The following is a 22,451-nucleotide window of genomic DNA, read 5'->3' on the forward strand; positions in this document are numbered from 1 at the left end:
TGGCCCTGTCCTTGGTGCCCTGGGCACAGCTCAGCTCTCCCTGCCTGAGGCAAAGCCAGCCCTGCTCCATGCCAGGAACCAGACAGAGTTCAGAGACACAAACAGAGGAGTTTATTTCACTTGGACACAGCAATTGCAGCCAGCCCAGCCCAGCACACAGGGGGAGCTGCAGTTCCAGCAGTGCATTCAGGCACTGGAATTCCTCTGACCCAAAGCAGAGTTCTGGGTTTAATTCTGTCACTCTGCTGTGACCCCAGCACTGCCCCAGCTCCTCCTGTCCAGGGAAATGGAACTGGAGCCAGAGCTGGGCTGCTCTCCCTGCCCAGAGAGGGTTCCTGTGTGCCCTGAGCCATTCCCAGCCATCCTTCCCCTGCTGGATTGGGCACCAGCAGCTCTGGCTGCAGCTGGGCCAGGCTGTGCCCTCCATGGAGCAGCTCCACAGCTCTGGGCTGGTTGATCACAGAGCCCCAGGAGAACCTGGCTGAGCTCCCAGCACCATCCCCTGTCCCCAGGCACAGCTGCAGCCCTCAGCCTCCACTCTGCAGCTCCCCACAACATTCCTGAATTGTAAAATACAGACAGATTTCACACATTGTACACAGCCTTATAAATAATCCCTGGAGTAAATCACTTCTTAGAATACCAGCCATGGATACAACTTCAACAATACAATTTATGGCTTCATTGTAACTCAAAAAGGTAAAACAAACTCAAAATATTGCACAGACAAGCCCAGTTCATGTGAGGTTCCACCTCCACTGCTGTGTGTAGTCACACACAGCATTTGTCATCTCAGACAGGAATAGTTTGTGGGGAAGGAGATTTAAAATTATGAGGATGCCATCAGCATGCAGGGAAACGTGCAGCAGGGAGTGAGGACACTGCTGGAAAATGAAATCTGCCTTTCTCCCTCAGCAGAAAAAGGGCAGCTCCTGATTTGCAGCTCCTGTTTTACATTCATCTCAGGAAAAGAAAACTTTGGTTAGAACGTAACAGATCACGTGGATTTCAGGTAAACATCATATCGCCCTTATAAAAATGGAAATAAAAAATACAAAGCTGAGATATTTGGGATATCTCAGCAAGGAACACGAGACACAGGAGAACATGGGCAGGACCACGCTCACCACACTGCAGGACATGGACAGCAAAGGGGCTGCCTGAAGGCTGAGCTGCTTTATTTCGGCAGGATCCATCCAGGGAATCCCTCCTGGGCAGCTGGGAGTGTCCTGGGGGCGGTTCCGGGGCGGGCTCTATGGCCGGGCCGAGGGCTCCCCCGAGGGTTTTTCGGTGTCCGTGTAAAACCGAGCGATCTGCTCCTGGTATTTCTGAGCCACCACCGGCCTCTTCAGCTTCATGGTGGGGCCTGTGGGGAGCCAGCAAAGGGTTAAAGGGGAGGGCGGCACTGGGAGCACCCAGCAGGGCTGGAGGGAGAGGCAGAACAGGGGAACAGGGACCTGAGAGAAGTTCTGAACTTCTCCTTGGGTTTAATGGAATGTCCCTCCCTTCCTCTGTGAGCCAAAGCAGCACCCAGAGGGAATGGTCCCTGTCACAGACATCTTTTCATGAAAAATCCTTTCCTTAGGAATTTTTCCTCCTGAGAAGCTGAGAGGCCTCAGGAACAAAATGTAAACATTGATTATCTGCTGCTGTGGAATGCAACAGGTGGAACTGGGATTGGTCTCATGGGGTTGTTTCTAATTAATGGCCAATCACAGTCAGCTGGCTTGGACACAGGGCCCGAGCCACAAGCCTTTGTCATCATTCTTTGCTATTCTATTCTTAGCTAGCCTTCTGATGAAACCTTTCTTCTATTCATTTAGTATAGTTTTAATGTAATATATATCATAAAATAATAAATCAAGCCTTCTGAAACACGGAGTCAGATCCTCATCTCTTCCCTCACCCAAGAACCCCTGTGAACACCGTCACAGGTCCCAGCCCCAAGCCCAGGGATTCCCCCAGGGAATGGTGCCAAGGCTGCCAGAGCTGCAGGAGCTCCCAGGGCTGCTCAGGGTGGGGGTGTTGGGGTGTCTGTGCAGGGACAGGGGCTGGGCTGATCATCCCTGAGGGTCCCTTCCAGCTCAGGATGCTCCATAACCCTGTGAGAGGCACCACAGCACAAGGTAAGTGCTGCTGCACTCGGTGCTGTGGGCTGAAAGTGGAAATTCACCCCAGTTCATCCCACCCCAAACTGCTACATGGAAAAGCCACAGTGAGGAAAGGCCAGGGCAGCTCTGTGCTTTGGGGCTGTGGTTGTGTTGATGTTCAGTACCAGGGAAGTAGCACAGGGCACACCCCAGACACTCACCAAGCTCTCCACCAAACAGGGAGAAGTCCTTCTCCAGCAGGACCCACTTCTGGACTTTCTGAGCATTGGACACAGCTTTCTCATTGACAGCAGAGATCCCTTTCTGGATGGCAGTGTAGATGGCCTTGTCTTTGCTGCTGATGATTTCTGAGACCTTGGTGGCCTTGCTGCCCACCCTCTGACAGAATGCCAGAGCTTCTGGGCTGAGGTCATCTCCAGGCTCACCCGTTTCTGCATCCACCACGCACTGCAGGCCAAGCACAGCAGGAACTGAGCAGTGCTGAGCACCTGAGGCTCTGCACCAGGAGCCTCCAGCCCTGGGACAGCTCCTGGGGTCCCTTTTGGGGTCCTTTCCCTGCCCCACTCCAGCCCCTCAGCTCCCATCCAACCCCTGGCTGCCAATGGAAGCTTGGCACAAACACAGATAAACCCCTCAGGTCTGTGCCTGCTCAGGAGCACATCTGCCCAATTCCTCCTGTGCTGCCCAAAGTTAATCTCTGTCCAAAGTTAATCTCTGTCCAAAGTTAATCTCTGCTTTCCAGACCTTTTCTGGAGCACAATTCACTTCCCTGCACTGTGCAGGAGCAGTCTTGGAGTCACACACAGCCCTCAGCCATGACAAGAGCAGCAGGGCCACTCCCAGGGCCACCTCAGATCTCCTGCCCCAGGCCAAGGCTGCTGGCCCTGGTCTCAATTCCTACTCTGACAGTCAGCACAGGCCACCACAGATGTGTCCTGGTGCAGTTTAAATCCAGAGTGTGACAAAGAAATCCCTGACAGGTTTTTACCTCCCACACTGCTCTGAGAGAGACTGAAAGAGGTGAGGAGAGCAGAAGGGTTTCCTTTTCCAGCCTCACTTTTGGGTCTTTTCCTTCTGTTTCTCCCTGCCCTCTGTGGCACAAAAGCAGCAAAAGCTGCCCTGAACAGCAGCAGGGCCTGATGGTCTGAGCAAGTGACAGTTCTGTGCTTTCAGCTGCTCTTGGCAGCTCAGCTGCAGCAAATTCTGCTCCACAAGACACTAAAAATGTGTAACAACCCTTCCTCCCTGGAATTACTCAGATGCAGCAGCACAGGTGGTGGATCCCCATCCCCTCTGCCATTACCTTTAGTGTCAGGAGCATGGAAAGGAATTTGGCTTTGTCTCCAACCAGCATGGCATTGCTGATGATGGGAACAGCATTCTTGACAGCATCCTCGATTGGAACAGGAGGAACGTTCTCACCTCCTGCTGTGATGATGAGCTCTGGAAAACAATCAGATCCTGATTAATGCTTGGAGCACCTCCCCTTGCCACAATCTGCAACAACTCCACTGCTCCTTTGGCTCAAACAGGGAGTCTGTGTCAGCACACCAGGACTGGGACAGTCACAGGGTGACCATCTCCAAAAATGTTCAGAAATGTGGGGATGTGGGACATTTTAAAGGGCTTTTCCAGCCCCAGTGCTGATCCCTGACTGCAGCAGAGAGGAGCAGCAGCTGCTCACACTCAGCCCAGCCAAAGCTGCCCTGGGGCTCCAGGGGTGTTTGCAGCCTGGCAATGCAGGTGAGCTCCTTGGCACAGACACCTGAGCCTCTAAGGCTCCTAAGTTGGCACCCAAATTATCAGAAATTGAAGTGAGAGGAGGTTCCTGTGTGCTGCAGAGCAGAGGGGAGCCCCTGCTCCATCTCCTGCTCCTCAGAGCTGCACCTCTCTCTCTTGGGGGCTGAAGGTTTGAGTGACCTTGGCTTTGTCTGGAGTTGCCCAAACTCTGTCCCAAGAGCCACACTGCTCCAAGGCACTTGCACAACAGTGTTAAGCTGCTGCTTTCCTTGGAGGTCACCCTGCAAAGCTCCTGAAACTTTGAGCTGCTGATAAAACAAACCCACAAAGCACCAATTGCACTGGTGCTGAAATCAGAGAACTGAAATCAGAGAATTGAAATCAGAAGATTGTCCCTCACTCTGCAAACACACCCTGGCTCCAGAGGCTGCCCCTCTCCTCCCACCCTGCAGCCACATCCCAGTGGAAACTCCAGGATGAGAAGGATTTCAATATTCTTCTGTGCAAGTCACAGCCACACAACCAGCAGAGCGTCCCCTGTACCAGAAGAGGTTTAGATTTTTCTCAATATCCAGGTTAAGCTGGATATTGGGAAAAATTTCTTCCCAGCATTGGAACAGGCTGTCCAGGGCAGTGGTGGAGCCACCATCCCTGGAGGGATTTAAAAGATGGGACAGCTGGGGACATGGGGACACAGTGGTGGCCTTGGCAGTGCTGAGGGAACAGTTGGGCTCATCAACATCTCATTGATCCCACAGTGCTGCACAACACCAAGACAAAGTCAGGGGATGTGTCACCTTTAATTCTGCCTGTGATGAAGAGGAATCCATCCTTGTCATGCTTGCCCAGGTCCCCTGAGTGCAGCCAGCCATCCTCATCAATGGCTTCCCTGGTTTTGTCCTCCATGTTCAGGTAGCCCATGAAGACATGCCTGCCTGAGAAGCAGATCTCCCCAATGCCATCCATGTCTGGTTTATGGATCAGGGTGTGGCACCCTGACAGCACCTTCCCACAGCTGAAACACAGCACAGAGCAAGGATTAATTCATTTTAAACCAAATTCAAGCAGAAGTTACAGCAGCACCTCTTAAGCTGGAGGGTTTGAACAAAGCCCAGCAGCTTTTTAGCACAAGAGCTTTACAGGCATCTGCTCATGTGAGGGCAGCTGCAGAAAGAGTTGTTACTGCAGAGATCAGTGCTCACACACCTGCTGGTTTGCACTCATTGTTCTCAACACCAGATTTATGTCCTTGGCAGCAAACTTTCACTGTGCAGACTGAACGAGCTGCTCAAAGACACCCTGAACCCTTCAGTCATTTCCCATTGAAGAGTAGGTTGGAGTTACCAACTTTTCCTTCTTCCCCAGCTCCCACAGAAGCCAGCCAAGGTAAATTCACACGTCCCCAGTGGCAGCAGGGCTGTGGGGATGAGCTGCAGCAGGACAGATGGAGGTGCCAGAGGCAGAACCCCCTCCCTGCTCCCAGGCGGGCGCTCACCTGCCGAGCTTGAAGGCGTGAGGCAGGGAGATGGTGTGGGGCCCAGAGCTCTCACTCATGCCATAGAGCTCCATCACAGGGATGTTGAGGCTCAGGAAGAACTCCAGGGTCTCTCTGGTGATGGGAGCAGCCCCAGTGTAGCACCTGGTGCAGCGGTCCAGCCCGATGGCCTTGCGCACCTTCCTGTACACCAGCTGCCGGGCCAGGCGGAAATTCACCGGCTCGTCCAAGCGCCTGCAGCAGGAAAGTGACACATTTCCAGCTCCTCCCCTTCCTCCTTTCATCTTCATCCTTCTTCAGTTCATAGAAAATACAGAACTCCTCCCCCTCATCCTTTTATCTTCATCCCACTTCAGTTCATTCCATAAAATAATGGATTATTTCCCCCTCCAGCCCTTGCTGCTCCCCCTCGAGTCCAAGTTGCACTGGTCTAATGTCATGGACATATTTTATGAAAAATTCTTTCATTAGGATCTTTTCTCCTGAGAAGCTGAGAAGTTTCAGCTTCTCCCTGTTTTGCTGCTTTGGAATGTGATTTGGAGAATTGTTTACCCAGCATGTGAATTGTTTTTACTTGATGACCAATGACAGCCACCTGTGTCGAGGTTGTGAGCAGTCACAGGATTTTATTACCATTCCTTTCTATTCCTTGCTAGCCTTCTGATGAAATCCTTTTCTTCTATTATTTTAGTATAGCTTTAATACATCATTTTCTTTTAATATAATATATATCATCAAATAATAAATCAGCCTTCTGAAACATGGAGTCAAGATTCCCATCTCTTCCCTCATCCTGGGACCCCTGCGAACGCCACTACAGTCTGTCACATGAGATAAAATCCTGGAATATATGGAATATAACCCCTGGATGGAATAAAATCCCTGATCTGACAGGGAAGTTCTCCTAAAAACTCATCAGCATCCCTGACATGTAGCTCATAATTACCCATCCATCTTCTTGAGGTTGGTCTGCAGCCCCACTCCCTTGGCCCACGCTGCCACTTTCCGTCGGATCGCTGAGGCTTTCATGCCCACAGATTTCATTTTCTCTTCCATTTTCTCCCAGACACGAGGAACTCCCAGAAAAGCAGTTGGCCTCACTTCTCGCAGGGTCTCCACCAAGCTGCCCTGAGAGAAGCAGGATTTAATGCAGTTTTTAGAAATGATTCACTGCAGACTTCAGGTCAGTATTGATCACCAGCAAAAACTTGGGAGTCTGCAATGAATTTTGAGGAACTGTTTGTTTTTTGCGGCACCACCAAGAGAAGGGAACCCCTGAGGCATTCCAGTGGGAATTGTGAAGGGAGCAAGGGTCAATGCTTTCAGTGACACAAGAATCCTTTACTCAGGACTCAGGTTTAGCTGGGGCCATGGTGCAATGTGGGCAGAGCAAACATGAGGCTGTTGCTCAACCAGTTCTTGATGTGGCATCAGGAGTTAGGTAAGAACTCAGCAGATCTCAGTTGTGAAGTGCTGGGTCAGCTTCTCCCAGTTTGTCACTGGGTCAAAAGGTGAAGGCCAAGCTCCAGTCAAACCAACAGGGGCAGCTGGTCAGTGGGCAAAGTAAACCCAGTTAGGAAAGCTGAGAGAACCATAAGATAACACAGCCTTATTTCAAGCACCTGTGGGAATCCACAAAATCAGAGGGTTTTGGGAAAGCTGCAAAAGGCAGACCTCAGAGGCAGGAGAACTGTGATTAGAGCTAAGCAGCAGCCATGAGATAGATCAGCAGAAAAAATATTTAAAAAGTAGAAAAGTAAGGACAAATAGAACAATGGTCTGTGTATTAACACTTGTCTAGAATAACTCTCTAAGCTACAGAAAAGTTTATCTAGCAAGATATTAGGAAGTTTGAAGCTTAATAATGGAGCTCTGTGCATTGTGTTTGAAGGCTTACAAGGAGGTATTGTAATTGAAATAAGCAAGCACTGTTTAACCAAAGGCACGTGGGCTTATAGTGGTTGGACAGAACTAGTGTCGATATAGAATATATACTATACAGATATAAATACTGTCAATGTGCTTTTGATTTGTGTGATTGGTCAAAAAACTTATAAAGTGAGTTGTAACATTAAGTTCTTGGTCTGCTGCTGGCATCTCCCCATTGTCACAACCATGTAATGAGACTGATGCTGAAAAATAAAACAGCTCAAGGCACGTTCTACAGCAGCCCCACCCCATCTGTGATTTGCACACAGACCCCGGCCCACAGCACCCACCCCACCTCAAGCAGGTGGATGAGTGTAAGTTTATTATCTCATTTTTTTTTACCTTCAATGCATCTGGTTGGGCAAAGTAAACTTGCACTCCGAGGGTCATGGCTGCCCAAATGTCACACATTTGTGCAGCAATGTGGCTCAGGGGCAGGTAGCTGACCACCTCCTCCTGCTTCTCCCGGGCGTCTCTCAGCATGATGAAGCGCGCGGCCACCGTCCCCGTCCACGTCAGCTGCAACAGGAACCCAGAGGGGCTTCAGAGAGGGACAGCACAGACACACACACAGCACAGCTCAGCTACAGCGTCCTGGGATCTCAGCAGCAGCACTTGGCTTGCTCAGGCGCAGCAGAGACTGAGGGGAGGCTCCTCGGGGGCTGCAGCTCCTCCCCAGGGCAGGCACAGGGGCAGGGGCTGAGCTCTGCTCTGGCACAGGGACAGGAGCCCAGCAAGGGCTGCAGCTGTGCCAGGCCTTGGCATGGAGCTCAGGGCCAGGTTCTGCCCCCCGAGGCTGCTGGGCACTGCCCAGGCTGCCCAGGGAATGGTGCCAAGGCTGCCAGAGCTGCAGGAGCTCCCAGGATGGGCTTGTTGGGGTGGCTGTGCAGGGACACGGGCTGCACTGATCATCCCTGTGTGTCACTGTTACATTTTCTGAAAAATCTCTTTACCCAGGATTTTCTCCTGGGAAGCTAAGAAGCCTCAGAGAAAAATGAAAACAATAATTATCTGATTTGCTTCTCCTGTGTTTTGCTGCTTTGGAATGTGTTTGGACATTGCTTACCAACAGGTGATTGTTTCATTGGCTTCACGTGAATTGCTTAAGTTTTGACCTAATGGCCAATCAGTGCCAAGCTAAGAGTAATGAGTTTTTCTTTAGTATCTTTTTAGGCTTCTGTCTGTATCCTTTCTGTATTCTTTAGTATAGCATTCTTTAATACAATATACTATCATAAGATAATAAATTAAATCAATATAATAATATTATTATTAATAGTATTATTAATAAAAATACCATAAATATTTATATAAATAACACGACCATTTATGAATAATAACTATATAAAATTATTCATAAATAAATTATTTATAAGTAGATGTATGAATGTAAAAATTATCTATAAATTATATAAATAATATTACTAATTTTTTATTATTATTTATATGGATGTATACGGTAATTAATTAAATAACGTAATAAATTAAAATTCTTCTAAGAACATGGAGTCAGATGCATCATTCCCTCCATTTGGGAACCCCACAAACACAACACCAGGGGGGGTCCCTCCCAGCTCAGGATGCTCTCCCTGAGCAGCCCTGGGGTGGCACTGGGCACTCACGTTGTCGTGGCTGAGCATGACCCCCTTGGGCTGCCCCGTGGTGCCCGAGGTGTAGATGAGGGTGCAGCACTGGTTGGGTTTCTGGGCGGCGATGACCTCGCGGAGCTGCTCGTCCGGCACGTCCCTGCCCAGCTCCATGAACTGCTTCCACTGCAGGGAACACAACAGCTCAGCCCCTTTGTGAGGCATCACCCACAGGAACAATGGATCTCTTTGTTAGAGCCTAAATAAGGGATGTGGGACTACAGGCAGCTCTTCGAAATGCAGTTTATTGTATCTAAGACATTACAGCAGTCCAGGGTGGTGGGTGACAGAGCCTGTGCCCACACCTATCAGCCCAAGCTGCAGGCAGGCCTGGAGACCCACAGCCCTCATTCAGGCTCTTGCTGATGGTGCCCCACGTTGGGCGCCACCATAACAGCCTTAATCAGAGATCTGGGACTCCAGGCCACTCTCCAAAATGCAGTTTATTGTATCAGACATTACAGCAGTCCAGGGTGGTGGGTGACAGAGCTGTGCCTACAGCTGTCAGCTCCAGCTGCAAGCAGGCCCGGAGACCCTTAGTTTAGGTCACAATGCATTAGATATTTTTTCTTTTGGTTGCAATGCATTATATACTTTCCCTTACTGAGCATCTTCATACAGTAGAACCAATCTATACCTTAACTATTACCTATAGCCTATCATAACTACTGTAATTACCATATTCATGTTACTATTCTCCAATCACTAAAAGTTAGTGCATTACAGTTTAAGCTAGAAGTTGTTTTTCAGTTTTCTCGCAGTGGAAAATTCTGAGACCTTTTTTCTACTTGCAGCTTTGCTGCCTTGTTTGCCTGTGCTATCTTTCTGCTTGGTAAAAATATCATCTTATTTAAAGTAGGTTTATTCTTTGCTCTAAGTCATAAAAACCCCTTCTAACTAACACACCCTTTGCCTCCTTGGTTAGCCAGTGAGACTGGCTCAGCAATTCTTTTCTTCTATATCAAAACTTGCTTTCATTTCTATTCCTTCTTCAGATTCTACATCCAAAAATCTTTCTGCTAAGCACACATATCTGTGAGGTTTTCTTGTCAAACTTTCATCCTTCCCAACAACTCTTTGCTACACACCAAGAGAAGGATGCTCTCCCTGTCCACACCCCTGGAAGAGGCTGTACACCCACACTGCCACCCCTGTGTTTCCTGGCTGACACAGGGAGAAGCAGAAAGGAGCCAGACCCACCCCCAGCAGCTTTACAGCTCTGAAGCAACTCCTTGGAGTAACTGTGGGGCTCAAGGTGTCTGGCAAAGTCCCTTACAACATGGATTATCCAGGTTGCACAACAGCAGACACCTCCTGTCCACCAAAGCCAACACAGCTCAAGGGATCACAGCCACAGAACCCCAGGCTGGTTTGGCTTAGAAGGGACATTAAAATTTCATTCCAAGGCCCTGCCATGGAATGACATGACAGGGATGTCACCAGATGCTCAAGGCCCTGGGGCAGGTGACAGGTGCTTGCAGCCACCAGCTGAACACAACCAGCACTTAGCAGCTGTGAAGAAACCCAGGACTCACCGAGTACAGTTTTGGTCTCTGCTCTTTGATCTCCTCCCCATACTGGACAATGGCCTTCAGATGAGGTAGTCTGTGTTCAATCTGTGTTAAGAAGGGAGATTTGTGAGAAGGAGCAAACGCTGCTTGTGCCTTTCAGACCTCTGTAACCCCACTTAGCACACTCCTCAGATTTGCCACTTTATGCAAAGCCAAGAGAATCCCATCTGTGCTCCTAAAGAATGGGTTTGCCTCGCTAGAAACAGTCATCATTTGAGCTGGGATGGTGCCAGACAACCTAGAGGATGCTCAGTTGTTCATTTTGGCTTCTTCAGTTTTAAGCCCAAGGTTTTTAAGAAGTGAAAGCACCACTTAACCCCTTGTGAGACACAGTGCCAGTGACAGCTCACCTGGCTGGAGCAGGGAGCACAGCAAGTAATTCACCTCTGTTCTCAGACCCAGCACTCCCCTCCCACAGCATTTCATCCTCCCACATCTGTCAACAGGTTGCTGTAATCCCCAGCCATTTAAAAAACATAATTACTTCTAAGATTTTCTGCAGCTGTTTATGGTTTTCCACCACTATGACGTTGGCACTGCAGTTCTCTGCTACATAGTGACAGGCCTCAGGAGAGTTTGTAGTGTAGATCCCAACAGCAAATCCCCTGGGAAAGGGAAAAATCAGAACAGAAAAGCAAAACAGAGTTAGAGGACAAGCAGAGTTGCTGGCAAATTTCAGAGAAAAAAAAATTTTAAGGACAATATCTCATAAAATGACAACAAAAAGGGGAGAGCTGAATTCCAAGAGGAAAGATTCTGTTCTGGGGCATGGGAAATGTCAAGAGTGGAGCAAGGGAGCAAAATATCTCATGTGGAAGGCAGATATCACAGTCCAGACATGAGATTCTCTGGAATTTCCTTAATCACTGTGTACATAAAAATGCTTCTGGATTAACCTACTGGTCATCTTATTTTGAGAGAAGCAGCTGGCTAAAAAAAAGTATTTCATTTTTGTCTCATTAATTCATTATTAAAAAGTTCAGCTTCTATCTACCTTCATTAAATCCAAATATAAGCAATTGAATTGGGGTGTTGTTTGTTTGTTTTACTGGGGCTTAATCAAAACCTGCTTCTCATGTGAATGCTGCAGTCACTCCCTGCCTGCCAAAGCAAAATGCATGGCAAGAAACAAGAGCCTTACCCTGCAAGGATAGCTCCAATGTCAGCAATGAACCACTCAGCAGAATTGAATCCCAGGATGCCCACTCCATGGAAACGCTCCAGCCCCAGCTGCAAACAAGAGATGGCATTACAGCATCCTGCTTCTCCTCTGGCCAAAGCTCAGGGAGCATCTGAGACCTCTGCTGTGAGCACAGCACTGAGGGAACAGCTCATGTTCTTACACTGAATCACCCCCAGGAGCCAGGATGGAACCAGTGAAAGTTTCACAGCTCTGTCCCACTGTAAGTGGGCAGGAAAATGGGGATTTGCTGAGCTCTGCCCTTGGAAAGACAGACTCACCAACAGGAATTCACTCACAGGAATATCAACCTGCACTCCAGGGAGTTCCCTCCTTGGGCTGGGAATGAGGAGGTGAGAGGTGAAGTCAGACAGCACCTCCTGGGACATTTGGCACAAGTTGGGAATGGCAAATATCAATAATGGCCAGAGCAACAAGCTCCAGTGGTGTCAGAACTCAGGACATCCCTGTGGCTGTCCTGGACTGCCAAGACCCTGCCAGGGGGCTCAGAGACCCTGGCACAGAACCCAAGACACCTGTGGGTTTGATTATGGCCCATGGAGCAAATTACCAACCTTAGATGAAGATCAGCAAACCACGACAGTTTAAGTAGAATGATAGTGAATTTATCACAGGGTGAAGAAACAGATTTTAGGGGTTTTTAGAATGGGGGTTCAGGGGGGCAAGATGGAGGGATCTGGGTGTGTCCAGCCTTTCTCCTTCTTCTTGGCCTCCATCTTCTGCTGTGATGGTGGCACTTTCAGACTGGTTTAGAGTAGCTCACTGTCTAGCATAGGTGATAGATATTGGGAAGTTATGGTAAATATTGTACACATAGTTTTTAGTATAAAAAGATAACACTGCCCCAGGGGTGGCCAGAGTGCCTCTGTCTTGCTGAACGGACCTCAGCTGGACAGGAAAAAAAATTTTATAGATAAGATACAATAAATAACCTTCAGACTGAGAACTGAAGAGCTCTGACTCCTTCTTTGACTGCCAGGCTGGGAAAAGAGATTTTCTAACACATCTTAGGGTCACTGTGAGCAGCAGAAGTCCCAAGACAGTGGCAGTCACACTTGGCTATGAAATTCCAGCTCTTGGAGTCCCAGTTTTTAACTCCCTCAGCCAGACTCTGGTTTTGTCCCAGAGTGGGAGATCCCACCACAGCAGTAAAACCAGGCTGGCCTTAACTTGAGGAGGCAAGACTTGATCCCAACAGTACAAACAGGTATTGTTGGTTTCTGTCTCCAAGTCTCCTAATCCCAGCAGCACCAGCAAAAGGCTGGGCCACGTGGGACATTTAAGTCTGGTTTTTAAGATCCCTTTTTTTCTTAGAAAGATGAACTTTCCAAGCCTCTGCAGGGGCAGTGTCCAGGTTTAACATAAACCTCAAACACCTCGCTTGAAATGTTTCCTTACATGTTTTTTTTACTTGGTTAAATGTGGAAGCAACTGTCAAAAAAAATTAAATAGGTGTCCATAGCATGTTCAGGTACTTCCCTGTCACTGTGAGATTCATCTGCACTCAGGGAATTTGCAGATTTAAAACAGACTTGAATGCAGCCATTCCAGCACTATTTAAGTGAGTGAACATTAAACTTGACTTTGTTTTGTTTTGACACAGTGGTAGGAAGAGGGTAGGAAGTGGTAGGAAGACAGTTTTAAATTAAAAGAAGAAAGATTTATATCAGATATTGGGCAGGAATTGTTCCCTGGGAGGGTGGGCAGGCCCTGGCACAGCTGGGGCTGCCCCTGGATCCCTGGCAGTGCCCAAGGCCAGGCTGGGCAGGGCTGGGAGCACCTGGGACAATGGGACGTGTCCCTGCCACGGCAGGGGTGGCACTGGATGGGCTTTAAGATCCCTCCAACCCAAACCATGCTGTTTTTAGGACTCTGTGAATATACCAAAGAGAACTCAACAAACTCTTACCTTCAGAAAGCTTTTGGCTGCTTTCCAGCACTCATCATAGTACATCTTATACGTCAGCTTTACCCACTTGCCATTTTTTTTGGATGAAAGGGCATAAAGGTTGCTGTATTTGTTGACACTTTCCTGGAAGAGCTGGTGCACAGTCTTTGGGGCCTCGCTGCCAGGGCCCTGCTCTTCCATCCTCAGCTTGACTTCTCCATCACGACGTGTTGTCCACATGCTGGAGCCAGGAGAGGAGGGGGCTGCATTGAAAGGAAAGTGTTCAGCATTTTAGATTTACAAATTTCCTGCTGCCATAACAGCAATACCAAAAACAAGTCTCAAGCATATGAAAGCAAATGTTGTTACACCCCCTCCCACACCCCTTTTTTGACCATTTCTTTGTGGCAATTTTGCCATGTGAGCCCCAGTATTTTAGACAGAAGCCTCTAGAGCACTTTTAAATTATGTTAAAATTTCCCACTTATATCCCCTCTAACCTGCTCTGCTGCCCTAAGGCTCTTGTACTGGTAAGGTGATAGTTTCCTGCATGTTATACTCTGCTATTTATAAGTTTTTTCTTTTAAGGAGGACTGAAAGCTGGACACTGGTACCTGGCAGATGAGCACCAGGCACTGGCACTGCCTATTTAACCCTTGTGCTTTAAAATCTGAGCTCCAGACACTCCTGCACAACCCATCCTGCAACCTGAGCTGCTTCTTCCATTGTCATGGTTTGACAAATCCCTCTCTCATTGCAACAATAATGTCAGGCACCCCACAGCCCCCAAATTTCCATGCACTCACCTTTGGGACCAAGTGAGTTCACCTGATAGTCCTCAATCTTGGAATCTTCCCCTGGCTGGCTGTTGTGTGGCTCAGCAGTTCTGCAAGGCAAAAGGAATTATCCCTGGATGAGAGCACTGAGGGCTGCCTGCCACAGCCAGGCTGGCTCCATCCCTTAATGTCACTCAGATGTCAGAGTGATCCCTGATGCTCTGCAGGTGATTTTATTAATTCACTGCCCTGCATGGCCCCAGCAATGGAACAGCTCCCTCTGAGTGTGCAAGCTCTGCCTGTGCTGAACACAGGAGTATTGTCCTAATTGCAGCTTTCATTGCAGACAAGCTGCAGAAGAATGCATAAACATCATCCTAAAAACAGCCATAATTCAATTCCTAAAGGCTGCTCCAGGTGCCTGGAATAAAGAGTCTGCAGCTGGGAGGAGGAGGAGGAGGAGGAGGAGGGGGGCAGGAAGGGACACTTGGGTCTGGAACTCATCTCCTGTTTGCAAGATGTGAGTCAGCCCCAGGGGAGGCCCTGGGGACACTCTGCAGTCACCCCATGGAGAAACCCACAGAGATTTCCTGTAAAAGAGCAGGAAATTGATTCAACAGCAAATCTTGTTCTTAGGTATTCCTATTAAAACCAGGGCTCCCACCAGATGCCTGGGAAGAAACAGAAACAGGCTCATGCCCATGTGCTCCAGCCACTCCTCCCAGCTGAGCTGTCCTTTCACTTTCAGCCCTGCAGCAGCTGGTGAAGCACCACTTGCCTGCTTGCAAAACTGTTCCTACTCCATCCCTTTCCAGGCTGGACTGCCACAGCCCTCATGAGGAGGGTCAGGGACAATCAAGGCTCATGTCCCACTTGAGAGCAGGAGCTGAAGCCAGAGCCAGTGAGATTTGGGAATCCCACCCTCCAAGCAGGCAGCTGCTGCTTTGTTCCCTGTCCTGGGCCATTGATGTCTGAGCTTTAGCTGAGTAAAATTTCACTGCAGAAACCCAAAGTTTCCATCCTGCCTGGCCCTACCAGGCCCTTTGCCTCAGCCCATCACTCATTGCTGTTCCTCCAGGCCGGTGTTTTCCCTTCTCAACAGCAGCACCTGCAGCACCAGGCTCTTCCAGGAGGGCCCTGACATCACAATAACCCCAAACACTGCAGGGGCAGCTCTGGGGCACAGAGGAGCCCTGACTCTGCCCATCACAGTCACACTGCTCACAGCTGAGAGCTCCTCTGGGCACACACACAACCCTCAGCCCCAGCCAGGCAGAGCTCCCATCAAATCCCATCTTTATTTTCTTTCTACCAGGCCAGAGACAAGGCAACCAGCACAGGCACTGTGTGAATGTCAGGGTAAGGGGAAATCTCTTCCCTCTAATCTACATTTATTCTGAATTTCTGACTGCTTTGGGGGTATGAGGAGGTTCAAGGCCCAGGGAAGATGTGACATGGCTGATCACATGTCCTGCTGTAAAGCAGAACTGCTCCTCTGAACTAATCTGCAGGCCAGCAACCAGGGCTGAGTAAATAATTTCTTTATTTCCCCCTAGGGGATTATGAGATACTCCCATCTCCGTGTTCCCTCCTCATTACTGAGAACATTTTTCAGCACAAATTAATCCTCAGTTGCAATAGTTCTGCACCATTTCTCCACCAGCTTTTATGATCAAAGCATGCAAATGACCCAGGAATATGAGCAGAAAAGCCCCAGCTATTTCCCTTACAGTCAATCAAGTCATCTTTTTCTCCTCCTTACATGTAGCTCAATGCAACCCCAAAAAATTTAGGTAAAGAGGTTCTGATCAGCTAGATCTCATTATGCTGTGGTGAGATACAGACCCTAATCTGCTCTTTAGTCTGTAAATCCAAGCAGCCTCTTACCAGCAGGAGTTTGAGATGTGTAGATACTGCACATGATGTTCCCTGCAGAGGCAGGGCTCTTCCAAAATCATTTTAATTAATCAAAGTAAGCATGGTAGGATACAATTCTATATAAACAGGGTAAATAAAATACTAAATAGGCAAATAAATCCCAAATAAAATCCCAAATTAGACCAACCTGGGTGAAGAGTTGAGCAGCACATCTTCCCCTGCCACCTCACAGCTGCTTTGAAGAGCTGAACTGCAATAAGCCACGGAGGAGACTGGTTCTGCAAGTGCCATCCTGGCGTCTGACTCACACAGCACTGTCCCTGCGAGAGAAAACACGTTGGGAAAATTAAAAATAAAAACACAGCCCCACGTCACAGCAAAGCAGCTCCGCTGACGTGAGCCAGGCAACCCCAAAGAGGCTGCATTTGCACCAAACAACAGGAAATTCAGCGGGCATTGCAAAACCCCACGGCAGAACCAGACACCCACAGCACCCCTAGAGCACCACGAGTCAAACCATTTAAAATTCCACACTCTTTTGCCCTAAATGCTGTCCCAAAACCCCGATCCCTGCAGCCTCACCGCGCATCGCCGGTCCCGCAGCCTCCTCTCACCGACGTGTAATATCCTTTATTTTTAAACTAGCGCCCAGGAGGCAGATCTGGAGCATCTTATGTCATGTGCTGCTGCCTCGCAATTGGAAGCGGCTCGTCACCCCACACCGCCGCCTCTTAAGGAGGCTCTGGCCCCACACCCGCCCGGCACACCGGGGATTTCGGTTCCTCTAGGGTGACAACTCACATTTCACCTGTTCCCATCAAAATAACCTTTTTCAACTGTATTTTTCTTTTTTCTTTCCTTTTTTTTTTTTCCCAGCACTTTGTCTTGGGGGATTTCAACGCTGATTTTATTTAAGGTTCACACTCATCAAAAGCCTTCGGTGCTTAGAAGTCGCCAAGGCTGAGCTTTAATTGTTTCAAGGGATTTCAAGCTGATTGGAGGCGAATCTCATTATCCTTGATCTCGCTAAGAAGTGGATTTTAGGCTGCTATTTTGTACCTGCTTTAGACAGACGCGTTTAAATCGTGTGATGCGAGGGGCATGTTCGCCTCCACGAGGAACAGGAAAGTCTTTTTATTAAAAAAAAGTCTTTTTATGTCATAAATGCGAGCGAGCACGCTGCAGCCTCCTGCCTTTAGCGGGAGGGGGCAGGCTTAGGGACGTCCCCCTTTCCGCTTACTCATCTGCACAAGGACATGTTGCCGCTCACGCCACGCTCTGCTACAGCCTGCGAGTCACCACGCCAGAAATAGTTTAATTCACGAGCAGAGAGGGGGGGATGTCTGTAAAAAGCCAGCTCTGGAGCGCACGGATCACCGGCAGGCGCTGCCGTGCACCCACCGTGGGCTGGAGCACCACTGGGGTTCACGGGCAGCGGGGGAAGAGCTGCAGCCCCGTGCTCGGAGCAGCCGCTCAGACCTGCCCGGAGCTGTTCCCTGCCCGGAGCTGTTGCCTCTGTCCCGTCCGGAGCTGGTTCCCATGCCTGGAGCTGTTCTCTCCCCAGCCCGGAGCTCGTTCTCCGGTTCGGAGCTGGTTCCCCTCCCCGACCTGGAGCTGCTCCCCCTGCCCGGCCCGGAGCTGGTTCCCCAGCCTGGAGCTGCTCCCCTTGCCTGGAGCTCGTTCCCCTGCCCGGGTCAGAGTTGTTTCCTGCCCAGCCCGGAGCTCCTTTCCCTGCCTGGAGCTGGTTCCTCTGCCCGACCTGGAGCTCGTTCCGCAGCCCGGAGCTGCTCTCCCTGCCCGGCCCGGAGCTCTTTCCCCAGCCTGGAGCTGCTCCCCTGCCCTACCCGGAGCTGGTTCCCTTGTCCGGACCTGGTGCCCCATGCCCTGCCCAGGTCAGAGTTGTTTCCTGCCCAGCCCAGAGCTGCTCCCCTGCCCAACTCGGAGCTCATTCCACAGCCCAGAGCTGCTCTCCCTCCCTGGCCCAAAGCTGTTCCCCCTGCCCAGCCCAGAGGTGCTCCCCTACCTGGAGCTGGTTCCCCTCCCCTACCTGGAGCTGCTCCCCTGACCAGCCCAGAATTGGTTCCCCTGCCCAGCACAGAGCTGCTCCCCATGTCCGGCCTGCAGCTGCTTCCCCTGCCTGGAGCTGGTTCCACTCCCCGACTTGGAGCTGCTCCCCTGCCCAGCCCGGAGCAGCCCAAACCCACCTGCAGTGCCCCCCACGGCCTCTCTCACTCCCCCGAGCTGTCCCCACGGCCTATCTTGCCCAAGGACAACCCAAGAGGAGCCCAGGAGGGACAGAAGGCAGCAGCTGCCATCACTCCTGGCCCCTTTCACAATGCTGCTCCCACTTTCCTTCCCAGCACCCCACAAGGAGGGGTTCAGAGCACCCCTGAGGGAATCTCTGCCCTCTGCACTAATTACAGTTTCCCTTGCCAACTGTGCCTTAGTGCAGCAGTGAAGTTTCAAGGGAAAGGGTGAGGTGTCCTCACTCCTGCTGTCAGGGAATTGTGGCATCCCAGAGTGGTTTGGGTGGGAAGGGACCTCAAAGCCCATCCAGCACCACCCCTGCCATGGCAGGGACACCTCCCACTGTCCCAGGCTGCTCCCAGCCCTGCCCAGCCTGGCCTTGGGCACTGCCAGGGATCCAGGGGCAGCCCCAGCTGCTCTGGGCACCTGTGCCAGGGCCTAACTGCCCTCACAGGGAAGTACTCCCTATTAATACCTGATCTATCCTTGTCCTCTGGCAGTGAAAGCCATTCCCTGTGCCCTGGCACTCCAGCCCTTTCAGTCTCTCTCCCTCTCATTTTCTTTCAGGCTCCCTTCAGGTCCTGCCACCATAAGTTCACCCAAAGCTTGAACGACCCCAGTTCTCTCATCCTTCCCTCACAGCAGAGGTGAGAGGTGCTCCATCCCTCTCTGTTCCATTTCCATGGAAGGCTTTCTGCCTCACCTTCAGGCACCCAAAAGGGAAAAAGCTCTTCCAGTGGAGCCCACTCTGAGCTCTGCTCTCACTGTGCCCAACCCGGGGTACACTCACACTGAGCTGAAATCTGTGCAGCTTCCCAAACCAGACATGCATTTCATCCAAAAAATTCAGGTTAGAAGAAATATTTCCCAATATATTCAGACTCTGCCTAGCTTTGCTCAGCCCTTCCCTCCCTGATGCTGGGTTACAAACACAGCCATGCTAAACACACAAGTTCCAGGGTTAGGAGGGAATGATCTTTAAGGTCCTTTCCGAGCCAAAACCATTCCACGGTTCAGCAGAGCCCGGTGTAATTCCTGGATACCAAACGTTCCCACCCCACATTGTTTCCTGAGGAATTAGCACACCGTGATGTACCACAGCGCTCAGGAGCACGGAGGACACACTCCCAAACAAAAAACCTGCGGGAAGAAACCTCCCTTTTAATTACGCCTGTCTGAAACCTTAAACCATTTCAATAAAAACGCCTTCTGCTTTGAGGGAGCACCTGACCCAGAAGAACTGGGAACGGGGTGTTTCTTTGGAACCACTTCACTGACAAATCAAAATAAAGGTTTGAGTAAAGTGCAAACTTGTGGCAGTGAAGAGGGCAGGAGTGGAGCTTCCATTTCCAACTTTGGACACACCTTTACCTAAAACACACACAGAGCTCCAACAACACCGATTCAAATTCAAATTACCGAGCGCGTTATCAGCCACTTGACATTTTCCAGCGCGGCCCCACTCGGTTTCCTGCGTCGGATCTCTTTTAACCGGTTCAGGCACCACATCCGCTCTGCTCCTGTCCAGAGCAGCTCCAGGCTGCCACATCGCCAACCAAAACCGAAACCTGGGACTTTCTGTTCCTTTCAAGAGTCACTAAGTGAGGGAACAAAAGCTGAGCGACTCACACTTCTTCCTCTTAGATAAACTCAGTGTTTAGGAGAGGCGGTGATAAAAACTTCCTGAGCACTGAAGGTTTTGTCACTGACCACAGGTGCTGGGCAGTGCCCCATGCCCTCCTGATGTGGGAGAGCAGAAAACAGGAGGAAAAGTAATTTCAGCCTCTGTCAGGATGATGAGTGACTGTCACCAGTGCAGACAGGCACCCCACTCTTCTTCTGCTTGCAACTTTGCTGACTTGTTTGCCTGTGCTGTCTTTCTGCTTGGTAAAAACATCTTCTTGTTTGAGGCAGCTCTTCAAAATGCAGTTTAATAAATCCAAGACATTACAGCAGCCCAGGGTGGTGGGTGACAGAGCTTGTGCCCACAGCTGTCAGCTCCAGCTGCAGGCAGGCCTGGAGACCCTTAGTTCAGGTTACCAATGCATTATAGACTTTTCTTTGCTGAGCATCTTAATACAGCAGAACCAATCTATACCTTAACTATTACCTATAGCCTATCATAACTGCTATAATTACCATATTCATGTTACTATTCTCCTATCACTAAAAGTTACAGTTTAAGCTAGAAGTTGTTTTTCAGTTTTCTTGCAGTGGAAAATTCTGAGACCTTTTTTCTACATGCAACTTTGCTGACTTGTTTGCCTGTGCTCTCTTTCTGCTTGGTAAAAACATCTTCTTATTTAAAGTAGGTTTATTCTTTGCTCTAAGTCATAAAACCCCTTCTAACTAACACACCCTTTGCCTCCTTGGTTATCCAGTAAGACTGGCTCAGCAATTCTTTTCTTCCATATCAAAACTTGCTTCCATCTCTATTCCTTCATCAGACTCTACATTTAAAAATCTTTCTGCTAAGCACATGTATCTGTGAGACTTTCTTGTCAAGCTTTCATCCAATCTGCCCACTGACCATGGCAGACACAGAATTCTCCCTGCAGGCTCCTTGCTCCTCCAGGGATATTTCTTTCAGGTGAATTCACCCAGTCGAGCTCCTCTTGCCTGAATTTCTGCACAGCAGGGAAAGGCCCAGCAGGAAAGCTCAGGGCTGTGTTTTTTGTGTTCCTGTACTGCTATAAAATCTCTGGGTTTTCTGTGTTCCTGTTTTCCTGCTGGCTGCCACACGTGGCATTGTGTCCCTTGGGAGCACAGCAGGGCTGGGAGCCGGCACAGGAGTGTCCCGAGCACTGGGGTCACCCAGAGCACCCCAAACTCTCAGGTCACCTCGTGGAGCATCCCAAAGACACCTCTTGGAGCATTCCCACTTCTCAGGACATCTCAGAGCATCCCAAACTCTCAGGACCTCTCAAAGCATCCCAAACTTTCAGATCACCTCATAGAGCAATTCCCAAACTCTCAGGACACCTCAGAGTACCCTGAATCACTCATGTCACCTCATGGAGCATCCCAAAATCTAAGATCACCTCACGGAGCATCCCAAAGTCACCTCTTGCAGCATTCCCACCTCTCAGGTCACCTCATGGTGCATCCCAAACTCTCAGACCACCTCTTGGAGCATCTCTGATCTCTCATGTCACTTCATAGGGCATGCCCACATCTCAGGACATCTCAGAGCACCCCAGACTCTCAGGTCACCTCAGAGAACCCCAAGTTCTCAGGACCCCTCAGGGTCCCTCACTATGGGTTCCCGCACAGCACAGGGGAAGGGACACCACTTCTCCTCACACCACCTCCCGGGGGAAACTCCAACGCACCACACGTTCATTTAACCAAAACCACCAACAATTTCCCCCCTCGCTCTCCGCCCACACACCCACGCACAAACGGGACACCCCCAGAAGCACCTGCCGGGCTGTGATCCCCACAGTGCAGGATCCCGCGGGCATTTCCCACACAGCAGGAGCCGCTGGGGACACCCAGAGGGGCTGTGCGGAGCCGGGACCCCCGTCCCCCCCTCAGCCCCGGCCGGGTCGGGCTTTAGGACCGCGCGTTACCTGCGGGCCCGGCGGGAGCGCACGCGGCCCCTCAGCGGCTCCCGCGCGCCGCCGGGCGGCGCCTTAAACAGCCCTCGCGCTGGGGGCGTGGCCAAAGAGCGATTGCTCCGCCCACTCAGTCCGTTTGAAACACCCCATTGGGCAATATGGTGTGGGCAGAGAGGAAGCCACGCCCCCCCGGCGCTAGGGAGAGACGCATCGCCGCGCGATTGGAGGAGGAGGCTGTCAATAACAGGTAGGCCACGCCCCCTCCCTGGCGCGGGTTACCCGCGGTCAATGCCCGGAGCAGTGCCGGGACACCGGGGATGGGCTGGGCCCGACACCGGGACTGGGCTGGGCCCGACACCGGGACTGGGCTGGACACCGGGGATAGGCTGTTCCCAACAACGGGACTGGG

The 22,451-nt window shown here is 50.3% G+C and overlaps 1 protein-coding gene across 2 annotated transcripts; it reads right to left on the reverse strand.

Moving 5' to 3' along the window:
- Positions 1 to 91: 91 nt before the first annotated feature.
- Positions 92 to 22,098, reverse strand: ACSBG2 (acyl-CoA synthetase bubblegum family member 2). Of its 2 annotated transcripts, none has more exons than XM_058040688.1 (15): positions 22,055 to 22,098; positions 16,423 to 16,555; positions 14,388 to 14,467; positions 13,603 to 13,844; positions 11,634 to 11,722; positions 10,977 to 11,097; positions 10,457 to 10,537; positions 8,898 to 9,047; positions 7,618 to 7,794; positions 6,293 to 6,474; positions 5,347 to 5,580; positions 4,649 to 4,866; positions 3,415 to 3,554; positions 2,312 to 2,558; positions 92 to 1,366 (listed from the first exon to the last, which is right to left on the reverse strand). In XM_058040688.1, the coding sequence occupies exons 2-15, from the start codon at positions 16,524 to 16,526 to the stop codon at positions 1,254 to 1,256; spliced, it is 2,178 nt and encodes a 725-aa protein (XP_057896671.1). In that variant the 5' UTR covers positions 16,527 to 16,555; positions 22,055 to 22,098; the 3' UTR covers positions 92 to 1,253. The 2 variants fall into 2 exon arrangements, with proteins under 2 accessions (XP_057896671.1, XP_057896670.1); XM_058040687.1 differs by lacking the exon at positions 22,055 to 22,098 and adding an exon at positions 16,818 to 16,915.
- Positions 22,099 to 22,451: the final 353 nt, after the last annotated feature.

This window comes from Melospiza georgiana, chromosome 26, assembly GCF_028018845.1.
Source record: "Melospiza georgiana isolate bMelGeo1 chromosome 26, bMelGeo1.pri, whole genome shotgun sequence".
Classification (NCBI taxonomy): domain Eukaryota; kingdom Metazoa; phylum Chordata; class Aves; order Passeriformes; family Passerellidae; genus Melospiza; species Melospiza georgiana.

Bases quoted from the DNA above. Each gene is read 5' to 3' on its own strand.
- ACSBG2 (XM_058040687.1), bottom strand. The intron at 10,538-10,976 runs GTAATTATGTTT...TTCTTAACACAG, and splicing joins AGCTGCAGAAAATCTTAGAA to ATTGAACACAGACTACCTCA. The intron at 4,867-5,346 runs GTGAGCGCCCGC...GCTGTGTTTCAG, and splicing joins CACGCCTTCAAGCTCGGCAG to CTGTGGGAAGGTGCTGTCAG.